Source organism: Prionailurus bengalensis, chromosome B4 (assembly GCF_016509475.1).
Source record: "Prionailurus bengalensis isolate Pbe53 chromosome B4, Fcat_Pben_1.1_paternal_pri, whole genome shotgun sequence".
Taxonomy (NCBI): domain Eukaryota; kingdom Metazoa; phylum Chordata; class Mammalia; order Carnivora; family Felidae; genus Prionailurus; species Prionailurus bengalensis.
This window is the reverse complement of record NC_057358.1, coordinates 20,889,720-20,909,331: the sequence shown is the minus strand read 5'-3', so window position 1 is coordinate 20,909,331 and position 19,612 is coordinate 20,889,720. Positions and strand designations below refer to the sequence as shown.

General features: G+C 40.0%; 1 protein-coding gene across 3 annotated transcripts in view; it reads right to left on the bottom strand.

Annotated features, from left to right (window-relative positions):
- Positions 1–7,438: 7,438 nt before the first annotated feature.
- The window catches only part of SPAG6 (sperm associated antigen 6), a 64,123-nt gene continuing 51,949 nt past the window's right edge, over positions 7,439–19,612 (bottom strand). For all 3 annotated transcript variants that reach the window (XM_043561570.1, XM_043561572.1, XM_043561571.1), the window contains 3 exons: positions 15,307–15,423; positions 12,976–13,121; positions 7,439–8,421 (listed from right to left, as the gene is read on the bottom strand). In XM_043561570.1, coding sequence (XP_043417505.1) covers positions 8,352–8,421; positions 12,976–13,121; positions 15,307–15,423 — 333 coding nt within the window. In that variant the 3' untranslated portion in view covers positions 7,439–8,351. The remainder of the gene's footprint in view (positions 8,422–12,975; positions 13,122–15,306; positions 15,424–19,612) is intronic.

Genomic DNA, 19,612 nt, shown 5'->3' with positions numbered 1-19,612 from the left:
GGGACAGAAAGCACAAACTTTCCAAGGGTACCACTGGGAATGCCACCTACTTTTCGCCATAGTTCCTGGACCCAGTCCACCTATTGGGAACTACATAATGGTTATTGATTTAGGGTGGCATCTCAACTTCAAGATGTATCATCTCCAAACTGGTGCCTCCCCTGTGTCTTTAGGAGGCCATTCCACCATTCTGTAATGCCAGTGGCTTAACAGTGATGCAGTATGGGACTAGACTAGTGTACTCTTTGGCCCAAGGCAGTATTGTATGGGATCTTGTGTCAGTAGATCAAACATTCTTAATTCTCAGTTGGTGATGTTGGCTGGGTCCTGTGGAGAGGAAAGGAAAACTCAGAATATATAATAACCCTAGTCAAGATGAATTCCTGCTTCCTCCAGGGTAGAACAGGTCCATCATAGTCAGTTTACCTCCACATGGTTGGTTGGTCACCTTGAGGGATTGTGCTGTGTTGGGGAGTCAGCACTCGCTTCTGCAGTTGACAGGTTGGACATTTGTTAGTAGCAGTGGCTGGACCAAGCCCGGTGAGCCAAAGCCCTGTTCGTAGCCACCACCCCCACCACGATGACTGCTCCACTGAAGTATCCGTTGTGCCAGAAATACAGCAGCTGATTAGAGAGACTGGCAGATGGCCATGGCTGACTCACGGATGTCGTTTAATGTCTTTCTGATAGTGGCACTTTGCTATGCACGAACATGGGACACAGAATTCTTCAAACCTGGGTCCACACGTTATCCGTGATATTCTAGTATTTCTCCTTCCAAGCCCCTGACCGAATTGCCACCCCACCTACCACTATGAGCCTGTGTATATTCTTACCTCGAACTATTCTTGCTTCAAAGCGGACAACCAAGTGCCTTGCCAGAAATTTCCCCTCACCGCTCTCTTTCAGGGTCACCCCAAGTAGAGTCGCAGTGTGACGGTATCTCTTCTTGGCTCGCACTCTTATGCTGAGCCAGCTCATCCAGGAACGAAGGTTGGCCTTTCTCCTCTTCTGTCAGCTGGCCAGAAAAGACACCCCCAAGCAGCCGTAGTTGTGAGCTAGTTGTGACCCCGTAGCCGTGAATGCCGGAGCAGTAGTGGTGGATGACGCGGAGTTGCGGGCCAACAACTGGAAAAGCCTACGTGTGCCCTCTGGCCCTCCTGCTCATGCGTGGCCCTGCATCTTACACTCCCACTTTATGACGGATTCTTGCTGCTGGGCCTGGCAGAACCCAGCTCATGATTATCTCTGCTTGCGGAGTTACTTGATGTCCCATGGTCATTTGGTCTGTCTCAATCAGGGCCATTCATCTAGAAGAACTTCTTTTCAAATGCTGTGAAGCTCTTTGCTACAGAGGATGTGTCCTTGCTCCAAAGTCCCGGGAGCCTATGCTGCACTTCTTCTGGGATTACCAGTAACCGTGCACACTTTCCCACCACAGGTCCCTCTAATACCACGGGGCCTGCTGAGTGATCGGGCAGGTCTCCTTGCACCGGGGCCTCGACCTGCTGCAGTGCTCTGTCACCCAGTAAAAGGGCCGGGGCGGTATTTTCAAATGAGGGGGGAAATAGCTACTGAGTAGACTTAGTGAGGTATTTCAGGTTCCATCCTCATAGCGACCAGCCTGTCCTCTGTCAGTTGGTTCCTGATCTGAGAAACTGGGTAAGGGACTGTGACCAAGCTGCCCTAAGCCTACTGACCATCCTTGTTGGTTTTTTTCTATCTATCTTCATTTTACAAATTGATACTTTTTATTGACTGCCTCTGGAAACACTGAGTTCTGTTAACGGTGCTGATGTCTGTCTATGCATGGGATCCCTGGTTGCCATTCCAGTTTTGCAACCCCTTGCGATAATTGCATACACCTTGCTTCTGACGGTTAAGTATTCACCTGGCCTCTGTTATTTCGGGATCCCATCATCCCTGTTGGGGAGCACAGTTTTATAACAGTCTTCGCCAGTCAACCGTGGCATGTGGAAGAGCATTACCACTGAGATTCTCGCGGGTTGTGACCCTCTTAACAACGCATGTCTTACCACTATGGTAAATGGCGTGTCCTCTGGGCTTCTCTTAGGACAGAGTCAGCTGGTGGGTTTTCCAGCCCTGTATAGGTACACCCTCTGACACGCCCACCCCGAGGCATTTGGTATCTTCGGCCGTGGCCAGTGCAACATTTCTACTTCACTTGGTATGTGATGTTGCTTTCTCCGAGCTTCCAAGAGCCGTCCTAGCACTTAGGATCCTTGCCAGGGAGCTAAATCCTGTATTCTGGGAGAGTATTCTCATTACCAACAAACTCTCCCTCACCCAACGGTAGTCGGTCTTCTTCATGATTGTACTGCTAGGTATGAAAATGAGCCACGTTTTTGCCTTTGGTGTACAGAAAGGTCCTACAACGATCCCTTCGATAAAGGCTATTTGGTTAGAAGAGAGTCACCCATCATATCCCAGCCCAGGTTCCGGGATGAAGAAAGGGGAACAGAGCCCCAGCAGGGTTGCTTTCCAGAGGTCTGCCATATTGCAATAACGACGTAATATTCTGGATCCAATTTTTCATCAAGATTAAAATGGGTTGGGGCGCCGGGATGGTTCAGTCAGTTGAGCATCTGACTTCGGCTCAGGTCATGATCTCACGGTTTGTGAGTTCGAGCCCCGCGTCAGGCTCTGTGCTGACAGCTCAGAGCCTGGAGCCTGCTTCAGATTCTGTCTCTCCTTCTCTCTCTGCCCATCCCCCGCTTGTGCTCTATGTCTCTCAAAAATAAATAAATAAATGTAAACAATTTTTTTTAAATGCTATATGGATTATTACAAAACATACCTTGATTTTGTATATGTATATCCCCTGTTTGTTCTTTTGGTTTTTATAAATGCCAGAATAATGGCTTAATTAGTAGCTCTGCTAACTTAAATTGCGTATTTTACTGTAGAACATAGTTTTCTGTGTGGAAAGTGGGAAGTGAGGGAAGTAGTAAGCCCAAATGTTTCCAGGCTTTGTAACTAGAGATTTACATTTATAGAGAGAAACTTTCACTCCTTGGTTTTTTTGAAATGAATTGCTTCATACAATAGCATTGTTTATCTTGGCTTGTCTTCTAAACCCCATTTACAAAAGTGAAAAGAATAGTAGCAAATATGATCTACTGAGCACTGATATGCACAGTTGCACAGGTTGTGTACTACACACACATGGGCACCAGCACATCTAAGGGGATGTGGTTCACATCATAGAAATGGATTTGCATATTTATTAAGAGAATTTTCCAGCAGATGGCAGTAAAGTGTCTTGGTCTAAAAATCAGAATATTACAACAATTTCTGCCAGATGAAAGTAAAGTATCTTGAGGACCGTGCACCTTTTTTCTGTTACACAAAGACACCATGTAGGTGGTGGCGTCACCGCTTACTACATGCCGGGCCCTGTGCGCATTCACCCTGTTTGATCCTCGGGATCCTATAAAATGGATACCATTGGTAACTCGCTGAAGGCCACTGCGTTAGGGTGTAGCAGTTTCGAAATTCTGATGTGGGTCTCTAACTCCAGAGCCTGTGCTCTGCGTGATGGCATTTCAGGACACTAAGGTGTAGGGACTTGAAGAGACGTGGCCAGAGAGCTGTGCTGCCCTGATGCCCAGCCGGCCGCTGCCGCTACTTCGTGCTTTCGGCAGTGCTGGGGGCCCCTGGGGACGGAAGACAGCAGGGCACGTTTCGTCCAAGAGAAAGGACGTACTTGAGTTAGTGAAGGGAAAAGTGGGAGAACCACGACATTCTCTTGGAATTTTAATTCCATGTGTAGGGTTTAACCTACCTGCTGCAGAGGACAGAGAGCTTGATACAGGTTATCACAGTAGTTCTCAAAGGATCGGACTTGTTTATATCCAAAAAATACTTTGATACTTACCAAATACTTACCAGTATACATTTTGTATTTTAGTATAAATTTTAGCAGAAGTGCATTACCACAAGTTCTAGATACGTGGCAAAAATTACAGGCTTCACTTAATGTATAAGTATCTACACAAACCCACCTTGCAAAATGGTATCTTTTTAGTGTAATATTCTTGACCCAGTGTTATAAAAGTGATAAGCCATAAATAGCATTCAACTTAAAATCTGTCTACCATTCACAAACTCGTAGCTTCAGGTTTGAAGAGAGAGGAAAAAGACGTACGTTAAACTTCATGGTATGTTTCATAGAATCAGTTATGAAAAACAAGGTCTTTTAAGAAAACCAAAAAATATAAAAGATAAAATCTCTGTAGCAAATACTAGTCAATCATTAATAAAAGCCCATTTATAAATACTTTATATTGATCCTTAATTTAGCAGGAGACCTTTTCCCTACACCCACTGAAATAAAAAAAAAAGCATGGATAGGGGCGCCTGGGTGGCGCAGTCGGTTAAGCGTCCGACTTCAGCCAGGTCACGATCTCGCGGTCCGTGAGTTCGAGCCCCGCGTCGGGCTCTGGGCTGATGGCTCGGAGCCTGGAGCCTGTTTCCGATTCTGTGTCTCCCTCTCTCTCTGCCCCTCCCCCGTTCATGCTCTGTCTCTCTCTGTCCCAAAAATAAATAAACGTTGAAAAAAAAAATTTTTTTAATAAAATTTAAAAAAGCATGGATAGTATTAATACACTTTTCTAAATTTGTTTTATCTGTACAAAGGCTCAGAGAAGTATCTGGAACTATGTCCACTTGTTAATGACAATTATTTTCTGGGATGTGAGATTTGGAATGATATTTTTGCTTTTTCCTTTCCTCTATTGCCTAATTTTTTTAAAAAAGATTACTTATTCATATACAATAAAACTTACCATTCTCTAAAGCAGTATCACGGAATATTGTCTAATTGTATGTCCTACAATGTCTTCTTAAAAACAAAAGGATTCATATTACTAGAAAAATAATTGCATAGACAAATTGTATTTTGAAAGCCCGGAGTCCCTTAACCAACTGGTGAATACAACAGCTATAGTAGTGAGTGTCATTTAATCTTTTTAATCTCTGAAACAGAATAGCCACAAATCAGTATTTTCTAGACAGTGAATTTTGTGGTAAAATAAGCCACGGTATACATAGGCCTCAACACTCGCCGGCACCTGACTTAAAGAGTTGGTGATTTGAAAACCGACAAATCCTTCATTCTTCCAAGGTCAGTTTTTGACCTTGACATCTTGGAGTGGAGATGACCTCCCCGAGGAATTTAAGGTCAGGGTTCATGTTGTGCAGGACCTCAAATCAAGATTAGAAATGAGCAGATCTTTAATCCTTTCTTTCAGGGGGTAGTTTTGAGAGGAAAAGATTAGAAGAAAAGGTCAAAACCAACTGGAAGTAAAATAAAAACTTGAAAAAAAAAAAAACCCGAGAAACCACAGGCCGACCTCCTGTAAATATGAGGTTGTCATTTGCTTTTACATGAAATATGCCTGTGTCTCATGCCTATTTTACTTCCTGCATCTGGGCAAATGTGTTTATACTAGTAAACTCCACGAGGGCAGGCAATGTAGGTTTTTTTGAATCATAAATCATCTGGCGTCAACTCTGCTTACCTAAAAGTATGGGGCCTGGTGTGCCCAGTTGCCAGCCAAAATGTGTAATCTGTTATTGGCTGTCAAGTTCCCCTTAAGTCACATGTCAATTTGCGCAGAACGGAACAGTTTACAATATTGTTACATGCGTCACTGCAGGTTAATTCATAAGCATCTTATGAGTAAGCTGAGCAAGACTATCACCCCTTCCTATTTAACAGATATGACTAGAACCCAGATATTCAACATCTCTTTTCAGCACCACTGATAATGCACCTATTTTCACAACAGCTAAACTGTATGAACAATAAATTTCAACCAATAATAAGATTCAAGCATTCCATTCCTGACCTGAAGTCCTAAAACTAAAGTGCCAGTCGTGTAAGCTAAATGAAATATCCTAATGATAGTTGACTTTTAAATAAACTGCAGCAGAGAGAGAGAGCAGTGAGACAGGGTTGCTCTGCCCAGAGGCTAGGAATTGACAAAATTCAAACCAGGGGCGAAAGTATTAAAGAGAATACCACCAATGAGAGGTATTATTTTGCTCTAGCACAAATAGAAAATATTTTTTTTTTTAGTTTTTAAAAAGCCTCATGATCGTGGGGCACCTGGGTGGCTCACTGGGTTAAGCCTCTGACTCTTGCTTTTGGCTCAGCTCATGATCTCACAGTCCTGAGAGGCAGCCTTGTGTTGTGCTCTGTGCTGGGGGTGGAGGCTGCTTGAGACTCTCTCTCGCTCTCCGTCTGCCCCTCCCCAGCTTGCACATGTGCGCTCTCTCTCAAAAGAAAGTCTCATAATAGACTTCTCTAAAAATAAAGCAAGCTTAATTTTAAGTGTTTTATAGTAAGAAACATTTCACAGCATGTATTTTCCAGATTGCGTATGATAAAATTACAGCACGTATCCAAACACTACTAACTGTGTTATTTCTTTGATAAGTATGAAATGATGTATGAAGTGAAAACCGACATCAACACACAGTGGCAGGAAGTACGTGATAGGAAATTCACCGTTCCCATAACTGCTGAGGGGGTTTCATCCCAGACACGCTGGTTTTTGTCATTACCAACATGGCCATCAAAGAAAAATGGTATTAATGAAGAAAGATGAGAACTACCTTTATGTTCTCAGGTGGTCGACAGGTTCACAGGAGAAGCTGGTCAGGCACGAAGGAGGGAAAGGAAACCTACACAACTGAGAATAAAAATTATTTTCTTATGCAATAAATCAAAGAAACAAAGTAGACCCCAGAAAGTATTAAAAAGTCAAACTGCAGGCAATCCTAGGATGATATAAGGCGAAGAGAAATGGGCCCATCGTGGGTATGATGGAGTTTATAAAGACGCAACAGGGGCTCCTGGGGGGCTCAGTCAGTTAAGCGACCGGCTTCGGCTCAGGTCATGATCTCGCAGTTTGTGAGTTCAAGCCCCACGTCGGGCTCGCTGCCATCAGCACAGAGCCCGCTTCGGATTCTCTGTCCCCTTCTCTCTGCCCCTCCCCTGCTTGCACTCTTTCAGAAAGGAATAAACAATTTTTAAAAATTAAAAAAAAAAAGATGCAACAAAGTTATGCCCTGTTAGGAAATGATGACAGATGAATCCAGAAAATACCAAAATTAAATGGGTAGGTTCTTTTGGGGGGGCGGGGGGAAAGAATCCAAGATGGAAAGCTGAAAGCTGGCCAGGTTGGGAACACGGTGGCCCAAGGGCTGTCTGGTTATCATTCACCTCCTCTGCAGGCCTCCAGGGTAGATCGCTGTAAGGAATCTCCTTTTAGATCAAAAGACAGACTGACAGAGACACGCACACAGACACACACACTCACACGCCAACTAACCAAGACTCTTAAGCCTACTTACGTATTCCCCAAGTTCAGAATTAACACTGCGGGAAACATGCAGAGGCCAATTCTAATGTTTTTGTTTAAAATTTTATTGAAACCCCCTGCCACCCCCTTTCGGCTCCCTAAGTGAAAGTGCATGCAAAGTCCAAGCCTGGAGGTATTCTTTTTAAACTATTTCTTAAATCCCTGGAAATGTGATTGTTAAAACTTGGGGGGAAAGTGAAGCTAGGACAGGGTACACTAAGGACCCATTTTACTTGCCTGCTTCCTTGTTTATTCACGAGCAGGGCTGGACTCAGAAACCCTTCAATGAAATGGGAAACGTGTCTGCAGTGGAATAATGCTTAATGCGGACTTCCTCCAGCCCCATGACAGGTAAAGGAACTGTTTCAGTGAGGCGAAAAAAAGAGCTTAGAAAATTTGGCATCAAGAGGAGGAGAGTTTCCTAAGTTGTTAGGAGAACCTGACAGGTTATCCATAGATTCCAAGTGTTTGGTTAATGCATTTAGGTAAAGAGCATCAGAGTCTCTTCAAGTGCCTTCTGCTTCTGTCATCAGTTTCCTCTTTTGACATCTCCCTTCAATGTCCTCCTGAGGAATCTGCAAGGCCACTTTCCTTGCCTGTGTCTGGGAGGAACTGGCCAGGATAGCTAAGAGTTTTCAGCATCATTTTTCACCTATATCTAGTTGGAGGTATGTGTGTTTAGGGGCTGGGGATGGTTAATGGAAAAATAACAAATGCCTTAGCACCCTTTAATGGCTTTCTACAGTTCACCCTTAGAGCAAGTCCTAAACAAATGACCAATAGTCATTCCTCATTCAGGCCACTATTTTTTTTTTTTACATAAATTTAGAAAAGATTATCCAAAGGTATTTCACACTGAATAAATCTGGAATGCGCTCAGTTCAAATATTTGGCAAGAACGTTATCAGCTACTGTTCATAATGCCCTGTTGTGAATTAGAGTACGAAAACAGAACTTTGCTTAATTGGCAAGTGGTTGATAGCTGTCCACTCTCTGTAGAAGTGCATCAGAATATCCAGGGGAGTAATACCTGAAAAAGAAAGTTTTCTATTAGATACTTGTGAAAGGATTCATCACAGTAGGCACAAAAGATTCAATGTAAGATATTTATCTAAATTAATTCTATCAGTGAAACCTCAACTATACCCTGAATAATTAAGCTCCAGTAATGCTTTGTGCATAAGATGAGGGACTGTGAAGGAAGAAAACACCAACTCACAAGACTGAAGGGCTATTAGTGCACAGAACTATTTTCAAAGCAAGATACCTGGGTCCAGTGATAGCATCTTCTTATAGAGACTGTTATTATGTTAAATGATTGATGTTGCCTGAGTGAGGACAGCTAATAGGTTTTTTCATAAGTTACACAATACAGTCTGTCGTTACTGATCATTGTCTGCATTCTGATTGCCTTACAGGTTATTCTCACTGTATGTTTTAATCAGATATGGTGACCCATAAAGACAAAAATTTCTGGGTTTATAATGCACATTAAAGAACTATTTAATAAATGGTTTACAAATATCCTATCATACATACTTAGGAAATCGGTCATTTTCATTGATTTGGGGCATCTGTAGTACTAAAGTTTATATTTACTAATTGAACATTTTGTAAAATACATACTATAAAAGTATTAAATATATTGATTAACGCATTATGGTATGCTTCGTATCTGTGGAAAGAATTTACGTGCACATAAAAGTATGTAAAATAAAATTTGGCAGGCATTCTAGAATAACCAGATTAAAAAAAATAAGTAAATGTAATTCAAAACTTTCCAAAACACTCAAAACAATTAAACCTCCTAAGGTATTCTCTCCAGATAAAATCTGATGTTCAAGATTTGCTTTGTCCCCGTTATCTTCTATCTTCAGAGGCGTGACTTAAAAACTCACAATTTATGTTACACTAATTTCTTCTACAATTTGTCCAGTTAAGGTGGACAAGACAGAACAGTATTTTCTCAACAGTGTATTTATAGGCATAGTTAAACAGACACATGCATACATAAAAGATTATCCTCAAAAATGTTTCTTCTCTCAAGGCATCCTGGCCTTGAAAAAAATTGTCCTTCAACAGTGGGTCTCTTTGAAGTACTCTTACACTGGGGAAGTCACGACTGTTTCTGAGTTAGTCACACATTTTAAAACAGGCCTCACCTTCCTAGACCTGATAAACGGGTCAGACACAAGATAGGTACTTTTTATATTAATGGTAAGAAGTAGATTTAGAAAACCAAAACTTAAAAAATGGTGCTGTTTCATATGGTAGCCACCAGCTACATGTGGCTATCGAGCATTAGAAATATGGCTGGTGTGGGGCACCTGGGTGGCTCCGTCGGTTAAGCATCCAACTCTTGATTTCGGCTCAGGTCGTGATCTCATGAATCGAGATCTCATGGTTCTGAGATCAAGCCCCACATTGGACTCTGCATTGAGCATGGAGCCTGCTTGGGATTCTCTCTCTCCCTGTGTCTCTGTCCCCCAGCCCCCTCCCCTGCTTGCTCATGGGCACGCATGCTCTTTCTCTTACTCTATCTCAAAATAAGTAAAGAAACTTTTAAAAAATATGGCTAGCATGACTGAGGACCTGAATTTTTATATTTAATCGTAAAAGCTGATACTTCGGTTATTTTAGGTGAAACTTTTAGGTGTCTTTGAAACAACTTATGAATCTACTTTTTCAACTGTAAGCTTTATATAATCTAAATACAGCTAAGTACATCTAATAAAATTTAGCATCTGAATTGAGATGCACTGGAAGTGATAAAATAACCCACCAGATTTCAAAAACTTAGCACGAAAAATGAAATAGCTCATTCATCATTTTTTACATTGATTATAATATAGTCTAGTCTAGGCAACCATCCCGAAGACAGAGGAGTTCCAAAAATACCTTCCTGCGGTGGAATGGGCCAGGATTAGAACTCAGGCCTTCCAACATCTAGCCCTGAGCTGCTTCCTTCTCATCCCACCAACTACCTTCATTAGAGATTTTTAAATACGGCAGTATGAAACAAATGCTTAGGCTAATAACAGCTGGAAGAACGTATCCATTGATAATCTGTATCATAAGGAATAATTAGTTCTAAAATAGTCACCCAATGATTCTTGAGAATTATACGATTACAAAAATAAAACCATTCCAAGTTTATATTTGTCCATTTTCATAGACAATGTTTCAAAAATTTCTACAAAACACCTTTAAGTTCTATAGAACCTAATTCTTTACAAAATATAACAAACATGAAGAAGCTAATTAGAATTCTTCATGGTAATTAGCCAATTTTTAAATGTTTGAGAGGGAGAATGCAGGCTGGGGAGGGGCAGAGAGAGGGGGATAGAGAGAAAAACCCAAGCAGGCTCCACGCTCAGTATGGACAGAGCCCGATGCGGGGCTGAATCCCACAACCACGAGATCACGTCCCGAGCCGAAATCAAGAATTGGATGCTTAACCAACTGAGCCGCCCAGGTGCCCCGATAATTGGCTAATTTTTAAAATGGAATCCCAGATCACAGATTTGAGGTTAATATTGTGAGGTTAAATGTGAGGTTAAAATTTTACAATGGTATTATAAGCTAAATAGAATGGGAGGTTAAAATTTTATGGTGGTATTTTGACAAAGCTCCAGATTACATTCTAATATGACAGAGTTTTCATTTTCCCTTAGTGCTCTGGCAAGTGATTCCGGAAAGGAGTAAAAAGAAGACTGCTATTCAAGAAAGTACCTTACTTTTGGTTAATTCTAATAGGTCATTCCATTTTGGGCCCTTTAGTTTCTTTTTTCCTTCATCTTTCTATAATTTTGTTTATGTATTCAGTACAACACCCAGTGCTCATCACAAGTGCCCTCCTTAGTACCCATCGCCCATCTAGCCCATCTCCCACCCACCTCCCTCCATCAACCCTCAGTTTGTTCTGTCGTTAAGAGTCTCTTATGGTTAGGGGCGCCTGGGTGGCTCAGTCGGTTGAGCGACTGACTTCGGCTCAGGTCATGATCTCACAGTTAGTGACGTCAAGCCCGCATTGGGCTCTGTGTTGACAGCTCGGAGCTTCAGACTCTGTCTGCCCTTCTCTCTCTGCCCCTCCCCTCCTTGTGCTCTGTCTCTGTCTCTCAAAAATAAATGTAATTAAAAAAAAAAAGAGTCTCTTGTGGTTTGTTTCCCTCTCTTCTCTCCCCCCACCTTCCCATATGTTCATCTGTTTTGTTTCTTAAATTCCACATGAGTGAAATCATATGGTATTTGTTTTCGCTTAGCATGATAAATTCTAGCTCCATCCACGTCATTGCAAATGGCAAGATTTCATTCTTTTTGATGGCTGAGTAATATTCCATTGCATATTACCACCATACACCACATTTTCTTTATCCAAAACTTAAAGAATGTATGCAAATTATTTTTATTTTCTTTTCCTGGTAAAAGATATTCATATTTCATTCATTTAATGGTTACACACATATTTTGTTTGTTATATTAGCTTTTTGTATATTATTTTATTTGTATATTATATATAGTAGAGATACATTTATGATATACTATTCCTTTGATATACTTTTTTAAATAGTAATATTTTTAAAGCTAGCTTACTGGAACTCTTTTAGTCAAGCAGTCATAAAGCTCACAAAAGTACCTGAATTGTACCCCTGGAAAGAACTTACTGGAAGAATATATATGAAAAGAAGACAAATTTTAATCTTAAAATTGTTTTGTGATTTTACAATGAGTGTTACCACATATTGATATTAAATAGGAGGAAGTATATTAAACATTGGTTTAAACATTGCAAATTTATATTCTCTAATATTTAGAGAAAATAAGAAATGAAAGTGGGATTAGACAAATACAGATAAATGTGTAGACAGATATTAGACAAATACAGATAAATACAGATAAACATTCTTGAATGTTTATGGGCATTTTTCAAAACTCAGATGTTTAAATCATTCTATCTTTTCTTGGTAACTTTGCTCGTATTTATTTTGGTATTAGTGGTATAGTACTTTTGACTTAAAAGGACTGAGGCTTAGGTTTAATGCTCTACAAATCAATCTTATTAAAACAATTAATCTTGAAGAGAACTAACTGCTACACTACTATGAGGCACCTGCAAATCACAAACATGATTTTTTTTTCAAATATAGATAGTAACTTTCTTTTTACCACTCAACATCTCTTTTCTATTTGTTAGACTCCTATTAATATAAATATGAGCCTAAGGCAGAAAAATAATATGCAGGAAACCATGAAAATCAGCATCCACAGGCCCTTTCTAAATCAAGTTCACATTAAAGACTGTTAATTTACCTTGGACTCTGCATTCGGGTGCTCTTTAATAAAGCATGTGTTAGTATAGATATGTCTCAAATGACATTCCAGTTTGACTTGGAGATGTGTGTGTGTCAATCAGAACATTATTAAATTTGAGGGGGAAAAAGAGATCAAGGTAGAATTAAAGGTACACGTTGGTCTTATGTAGTATTTCCAAGACCACGTGTTGACACGGTGGATATAAAATCCAGACCTCAAAACAGAAAGCCCACATTATAATTTTGAACTTCTCAAAGTCCGTTTTTCCCACCTTACTATCTCCTCCGGGTAACAGCTGTTAATACTGTTGATGTATTCTTGGAGCAGAGAGCCGGGTCCTGCCTTTATCTCTTGAACCTTTTTCAGTCCACCACTTGTTACAAAAAGTCGTCGAGCTTTGCTGTCATGTGGCAGTACCTTGAAAAGTCAAGCACGTAAAATTGTCAGCTTTCCTTTTCCAAGTGGGATTATTGCTAGTGAAAAGAAAGAATATAGCTGAGGAAATGTAAAAGAGAATTTATGTGCAATATATCTGTAACATAATGAACCTAAGTTTGCTGCCGGTTAGAAGTAAAATGTAGTCTTTTTAGAAATGTATCAGTTCCTAGGAGTCTAGTGCTCTGGTATCGTTTGCTTAAGAAGACACAGGGGCACCTGGGTGGCTCAGTCGGTTAAGCGTCCGACTCTTGACTTCAGTCCAGGTCATGATCTCACGGTTTGTGAGTTCAAGCCCCACAGTGCAGGACCTGCTTGGGGTTCTTTCTCTCTCTCCCTCTCTCGCTCTCAAAAATAAACAGATAAACTTAAAAAAGAAAAGAACACAAAATTCTGCCTGAAGCAAATACTCCCAAAGGCACATTTTTGTAAGAGTATATGCTATGTGGTACTTGTCTTTATTTTAACGTCCACAAATCCCATTGGTTTAGTGGATTTTGAACTCGGTTTTATTTTGAACTCAGTTCAGGTCAGTCTTCATTTTCTTAGCAAGTTCAATAAAACTAGAATACCTCACTCAGTCGCCTTCAAGACTAGACCATAAAATAAAACGTTCAGAGATCATGTCAGCTGTTCCTTCTCAAAGAGCTGATGACTCTGTAGATGGGCCACTCAGCAACCCACTCCCTTCCCCTTTTAGTTGATCAAAATCGCTGCTCAGTTTCTTAACTAGTACCCGGGGCGGGGGGACGGATTTGGCTTGTTCTTTAGAAGCGGAAGCAGAACATAAGTGTTGGACACACACAACCATATCCCGAGGCAACCATATCCCGAGGAATGTGAAACCTTCTGCTGTCCAGTGACTCAGGTGCTTGAGGGTTAGCCAAGCTGTTGGAGATCATGGAAGACAGAGAGAGAACTGAAGGCTGTTGAAAGATAGTACTGTCTTTCAGATGAATACCTTAAACTAGACCTAAGCAGGTACAGGACCTAGTTTAAAAGTTGTAACAATATATAGTTTTCGTTCGTCATTGTTTGGAGAAATCTAGTATGTGAAGAGTAGTACCTCCTTTACGTTAGCTTTATAACCATTCAGAGGAATTTGGCCCCCATCTATGTGCATTAGTTTATGAAAGTCAACCTTAAGCACTTCTGTGTTTTATTTCTTAAAAAAATCGTGTGGTTTTCAGTGGCGGGAGGGGGGGTGAGTGTTTAATATGTGCCTGAGATTAAGCTACACTCTTTACGTATAACATCTCATTTAATCTTTATAATGACCTTATAAAACAGGAACTCTTATTACCCCCTGTTTTATGGGTAAGCCTACTAAGGTTTAGGGAGGTCAAGGGTTTGCTAAAGATATTACAGCTGGTAAATGGGAAATCCGGGCCCTCCAGCTCCAGAGCCTGAGCTCATAACCACTCTGGGATGCTACTTCCAGAGACCCCGTTTTCTTAAATGAAATCTCCTGAGCACCATTTAATCGGTTCTTTACAGCCTGAGTTACCATCCTGGCCCTCGATGGCCGTGGGAACACCATCATTCTTTCTCGGCCTTTGCTAGCAGCAGTCAGTCAGTCCTGCTGGCTAAGCCCACGTCCAGCAGCTTGACCTTTCTACCTTACTACTTTTAATCTGCCATGATCTAAGAAATATGGTGGCTATATTTGTTAAAACCGTTCGGAAAATGAGTCAATAAACTCTAAATGACGCTCTGAAAGCATCTCCAGAAGAGTGCACGGACTTTGTCATACGTGGCTCAGAGACCTTTTTATTTTTCTTTAGAAGATCTTTGCTGTGTTCCCAGATGAGTGAGACCAACAGACACCAGGATAATTGCTAAATTACCTATCACTATAAACTGTCTGTATTATGGGGTTTTTATATGTTGACGTACTGTCTTCTCCTCAAGAACACTAAAAAGGACAGTAGAGGCTGTGAGGAAAATGTGAAGGAGGAAGTATGAATTATTTGTGTGTGAATCTTTTTTAACTTATGTGAATGTTACTAACCTGTGTTGCCTTCCCTGTCGCGAGTCAGTGAGAACTAAGGAGTAAAGCCCTGCCCCCATCTCTCGGAAGGAGACATTGACCCAACGGGGGGAAAAAGAAATTAACAAGTCATTGAAATGTTCTTCCCCCACTTTCAGAAAAGAGAGCATCTCTTACCTTACTGAACTGTCCAACCACGTGCTTCAGGATATTGGGGGGTGCATCATACAGAAACGGCTCAAGGGCCGGTAAATAGGTGCATTTTTGTAGGATACTCTTTATGGCTTTCTTACTCTATTGAAATGCAAAGCAAAATACAGACCAAAGTAATAATCAAAGCGTGACCAAAATTCATGGCTCATGTTCCTAGAATTTGAAAATACAGTGAATTTCCAGTCCAACCTGCAGGTGTTTCATTGTTTAAGATGGGTGTCAGAAAAATTTCTATCTAGAAAATTTTTTGGGGGGGTTTCACCTACCTGCCGGTTGCCTTCATGTTAAATTTTAGAATGTGCGGTGTATTACTGATCTCTTAAAATAACCTATGAGCAAAGTAAAATTAAGCATAAAGCTATAGACTCTAAATTAATGTGTATTATATCTTATTCGTGTAAAACTTTGTATATGTTAAGCCATGAGAGCACCAATATGTCCTATTCCTTCCAACCAACAAGTAGAAAACACTCAGTTCATTGTAGAAAGTCATTATCAAACATTCTGTGTTCTCTAAAAGGTTTCATGACTTCTAGGTATATAGTCAGAAAGGTTCTATGTGCATAATTCAGTGAACATTTGCAGATGTGAAACTGCCCCATTCACAAAGATCGACCCGACCATACGGGAGAGGTCCCCTCAGCAGCAGGGAAGGTATTATCCACAAGCTCAAGAACAGGTACTTCCCCCCTGTCCCCAGCACTTTGTATTTCACACTGACACCAAGTGTGGCTGAAGAAGGGTCCTGATGTGACTGTAGCGCATCCCTGAGGCCACCTCTAAGGCCACGGCTGGTTGTGATTCTGTTTCCTTGTATTAAAGCCTGCCCCCTTCACTTCGGAAGGCTCCCCAGTCAGGTTGGCCCACAGCTGTTTCCCCCTGGAATCCCACACCTGCTTGTATGTGGTTTTGTGCTTCCTTCCTCCGATCACCCATTCCCTCTCAGGCCTTAGCCAACCTGGTCTTCTGCGATCCTACTACTGAATGTTTAACAGTGCTCTTGAAATGTCAAGGAGCGTTCTGATTCTCACATCATGAATCTTACAATTGGCAAAATTGTAAATTCAGGAAAAACTTTCATCACATTTGTGCTATCAGTAAAGGCCCTGTTAATTTTATGGTTTCCCAGAACCCCGGGCTAAGCAGTTCTGCATAATTTCTCTCTCCATACGTTTGTCCTCAAACGTTGTTTCATAAACTAGATGAAATAAAGCAAGGAAGGTAAGAAACGCAACCCAACTGTCTTCCACAAGTAAGTTGGGACTAAACTTTCAGTCCCCGACACACCTAGTTATATCTTTGTGAGCCGTCTTAGGATCATGGTGACCTCAGCAGGCTGACAAATTTAACTTAACCACTACTGGTGATAAGGTCTACTAATTGTGTAACACAGATCACAACCACTGTACCATGGTGATATATGTCGAGTTATTAACTGAGAATTCTAGAAAAGAGTCTAATGATCCTAGAAATTCACTGAACTTTACTATCCTTTGTCAAGAAGTATACTTGATTTATGACTCCATACTTCTAGAAAGTATATTAATTAATATTTTATTAACTTGTCAATTTCTGGGCTTTAGATTTTTTAACAACCCTTATTGAAATATAACATACCGTAAATTCACTCATTTTAAGTACATAATTCAGTGGATTTTTAGTAAATTTACAGAGCGGTACAACTCTCACCACAACCTAATTTTTAGAACATCTTTATCATCCCAGCAAGGAACTTCATTCCATTTGTAGTGACTCCCCCACCAGCCCTGGGCAACTTCTAACCTACTTCCTGTCTATAAATTTTATTTTTCTGGACCATTCATGTAAGTGGAATCATAAAATCTGTGAACTTTGGAGTCTGGTGTCTTTCACTAAGTGTAATGTTTTTGGGGTTCATCCATGTGATAGCATTACTATTTTGAGAAATTGCCAGACTGGTTTTCAATGTGACTGCAACATTTTACATTTCCACCAGTAATGTAAGAAGGTGCGAAGGTTCGAGACTCTCCAAATAATGATCGACACTTGGTACTGTCTTATTAATTGTAGCCGTTCTTGTGGGTGTGAATTAATAGCTCATTATGGTTTTGACTTGCATTTCTGTAGTGACTAATGAGGTTGAACGTTGTTTCACATACTGATTGGTCATTTGTTGGTAAAACGTTTATTCAGATCTTTTGCCCATTGTTTAAGTGGGTCATTTGTCTTCTTATTTTTGAGTTGTAAGAGCCCTTTATGTATTTTGAATACAGGTATTTTCTTGAATGTATTATTTGCAAATTATTTTTTCAAGTCTGTGGCTTGTTTGTTTTTTTTTTTTTTTAATTTTCTTAATGGTGTCTTTGAAAGCGTACAAGCTTTCCATTTTGATAAAAACCACAAGATGAATGTTTTTGTTTATCACTTGTGTTTAGGTGTCATTTCTAAGAAATTAATGCCTAAACCAAGGTTTCTTCTAAGAGTTTTGTACTCTTATATGTAGATCTATGATACATTTTTAGTTAATTCTTGTATATGGTATGAGATAGGGGTCCAAATTAATATTTATGTTTGAGGATATAATAATTGTCTCAGTGCCATTTGCTGAAAAGACTTAATCCTTTTCACATTAAATTGCCTTGGAACCTTTGTGAAAAATCAATTGACCGTAAAAGGGTCTATTTCAGATTTTCAGAATTCAGTTACATTGATATATGTACCATATATCTTGATTACCATACTATCTTGATTGTTGTAGCTTTGTAGTAAGTTTTCAAATTGGGCAGTATAAGTCTCTTTACAAGATTGTTTTGACTAGTCTGGTCCTTTGCATTTCCATATGAATTTTAGGATCAGTTTCTCAAGTTCAGGGGAGAGGGGAAGCCAGTTGGGATTATGACAGAGATTGTATTGAATATATAGATCAATTTGGGCAGTGTTTCCATCTGAACAATATCGAATCTTCCAGTGCATGAACATGGAAGGTCTCTCTCCATTTATTCTGACCTTCTTTAACTTTTTTCAGCAACGTTTGGTAGTTTTCAGTGTAGAAATCTATACTTCTCTTATTAAATTTATGCCTAAGTATTTTATTCTTTTTGATACTACTGTGAATGAAACTACTGTCTTAATTTCATATATTTTTAAGTTTATTTATAATCCCTATACCCATCGTGGACCTTGAACCCATGACCCCGAGATCAACAGTCGCCCGCTCCACCGACTGAGTCAGCTAGGCACCCCTCATATTTAAATTGTTTATTACCAGCATATGAACCTATGATATATTTTAATATACTGATTTTATATCTGGTGATCTTGAACTCTTACTAGTTCTAGTATTTGTGTGTGTGTGTGTGTGTGTGTGTGTGTGTGTGTGTGTATTCCTTAGGATTTTCTACACACAAGATCATGTCATATGTTGGGTTTAAAATTGATTAGCCTTTAGAAAATATGCCTAATGGGGGCACCTGGGTGGCTCAGTTGGTTAAGCGCCCAACTTCGGCTCAGGTCATGATCTCATAGCTCGTGAGTTCGAGCCCTGCATCGGGCTCTGTGCTGACAGCTCAGAGCCTGGAGCCTGCTTCGGATTCTGTGTATCCCTCTCTCTCTGCCCCTCCCTCATTCACACTCTGTCTCTCTCTCCACTTCAAAAATAAATTTTAAAAAAAATTTAAAAAGATTAAAAAAGAAAATATGCCTTATGTTTGGTTATTTATGGCAGTGAACAAAATAAAATAGTTCTTACAACTTCATACTCTGAATTATAGAGAATGTATATGGTGTAAACAAACTCTTTTATTTCAGTAAATCAAGTAATTTATTACTTTGAAATAGTACTAGATTATGGATTTTTCTAATTGTCACAGCATTTAGTAGCTAGTGTTTGTCCTTAAATATACATAATATATGATGACATCAGAGAAGGAGTCATGAACTGTCTATTTAGGGCAACTTGGGTTTGAGCCAGGTTTTCCTATAAAGTAGCATACCACGTACAGGTCTATATTCATTCATTTTTCTGTCATCTCTAAAAGCTGACTCTGTCCACATTAATAAAAACTATTGTAAAACCCACAGTAAGCGACCAGCAACACTATTTTTTAATCTCTTCACAACACACATAAGAATAGTAATTAACAAGATGAAATTGTCAATACTTGACACGACTTCGTTTTTCACAGAAAACAAAAGAAATAACAAAAATTATTGTTGCTCTCCTTAATGGATGATCATTAATGAAAACTGCCTAAAATGAATAATGTTTCTTATTCAAAAATTAATTTTGTTC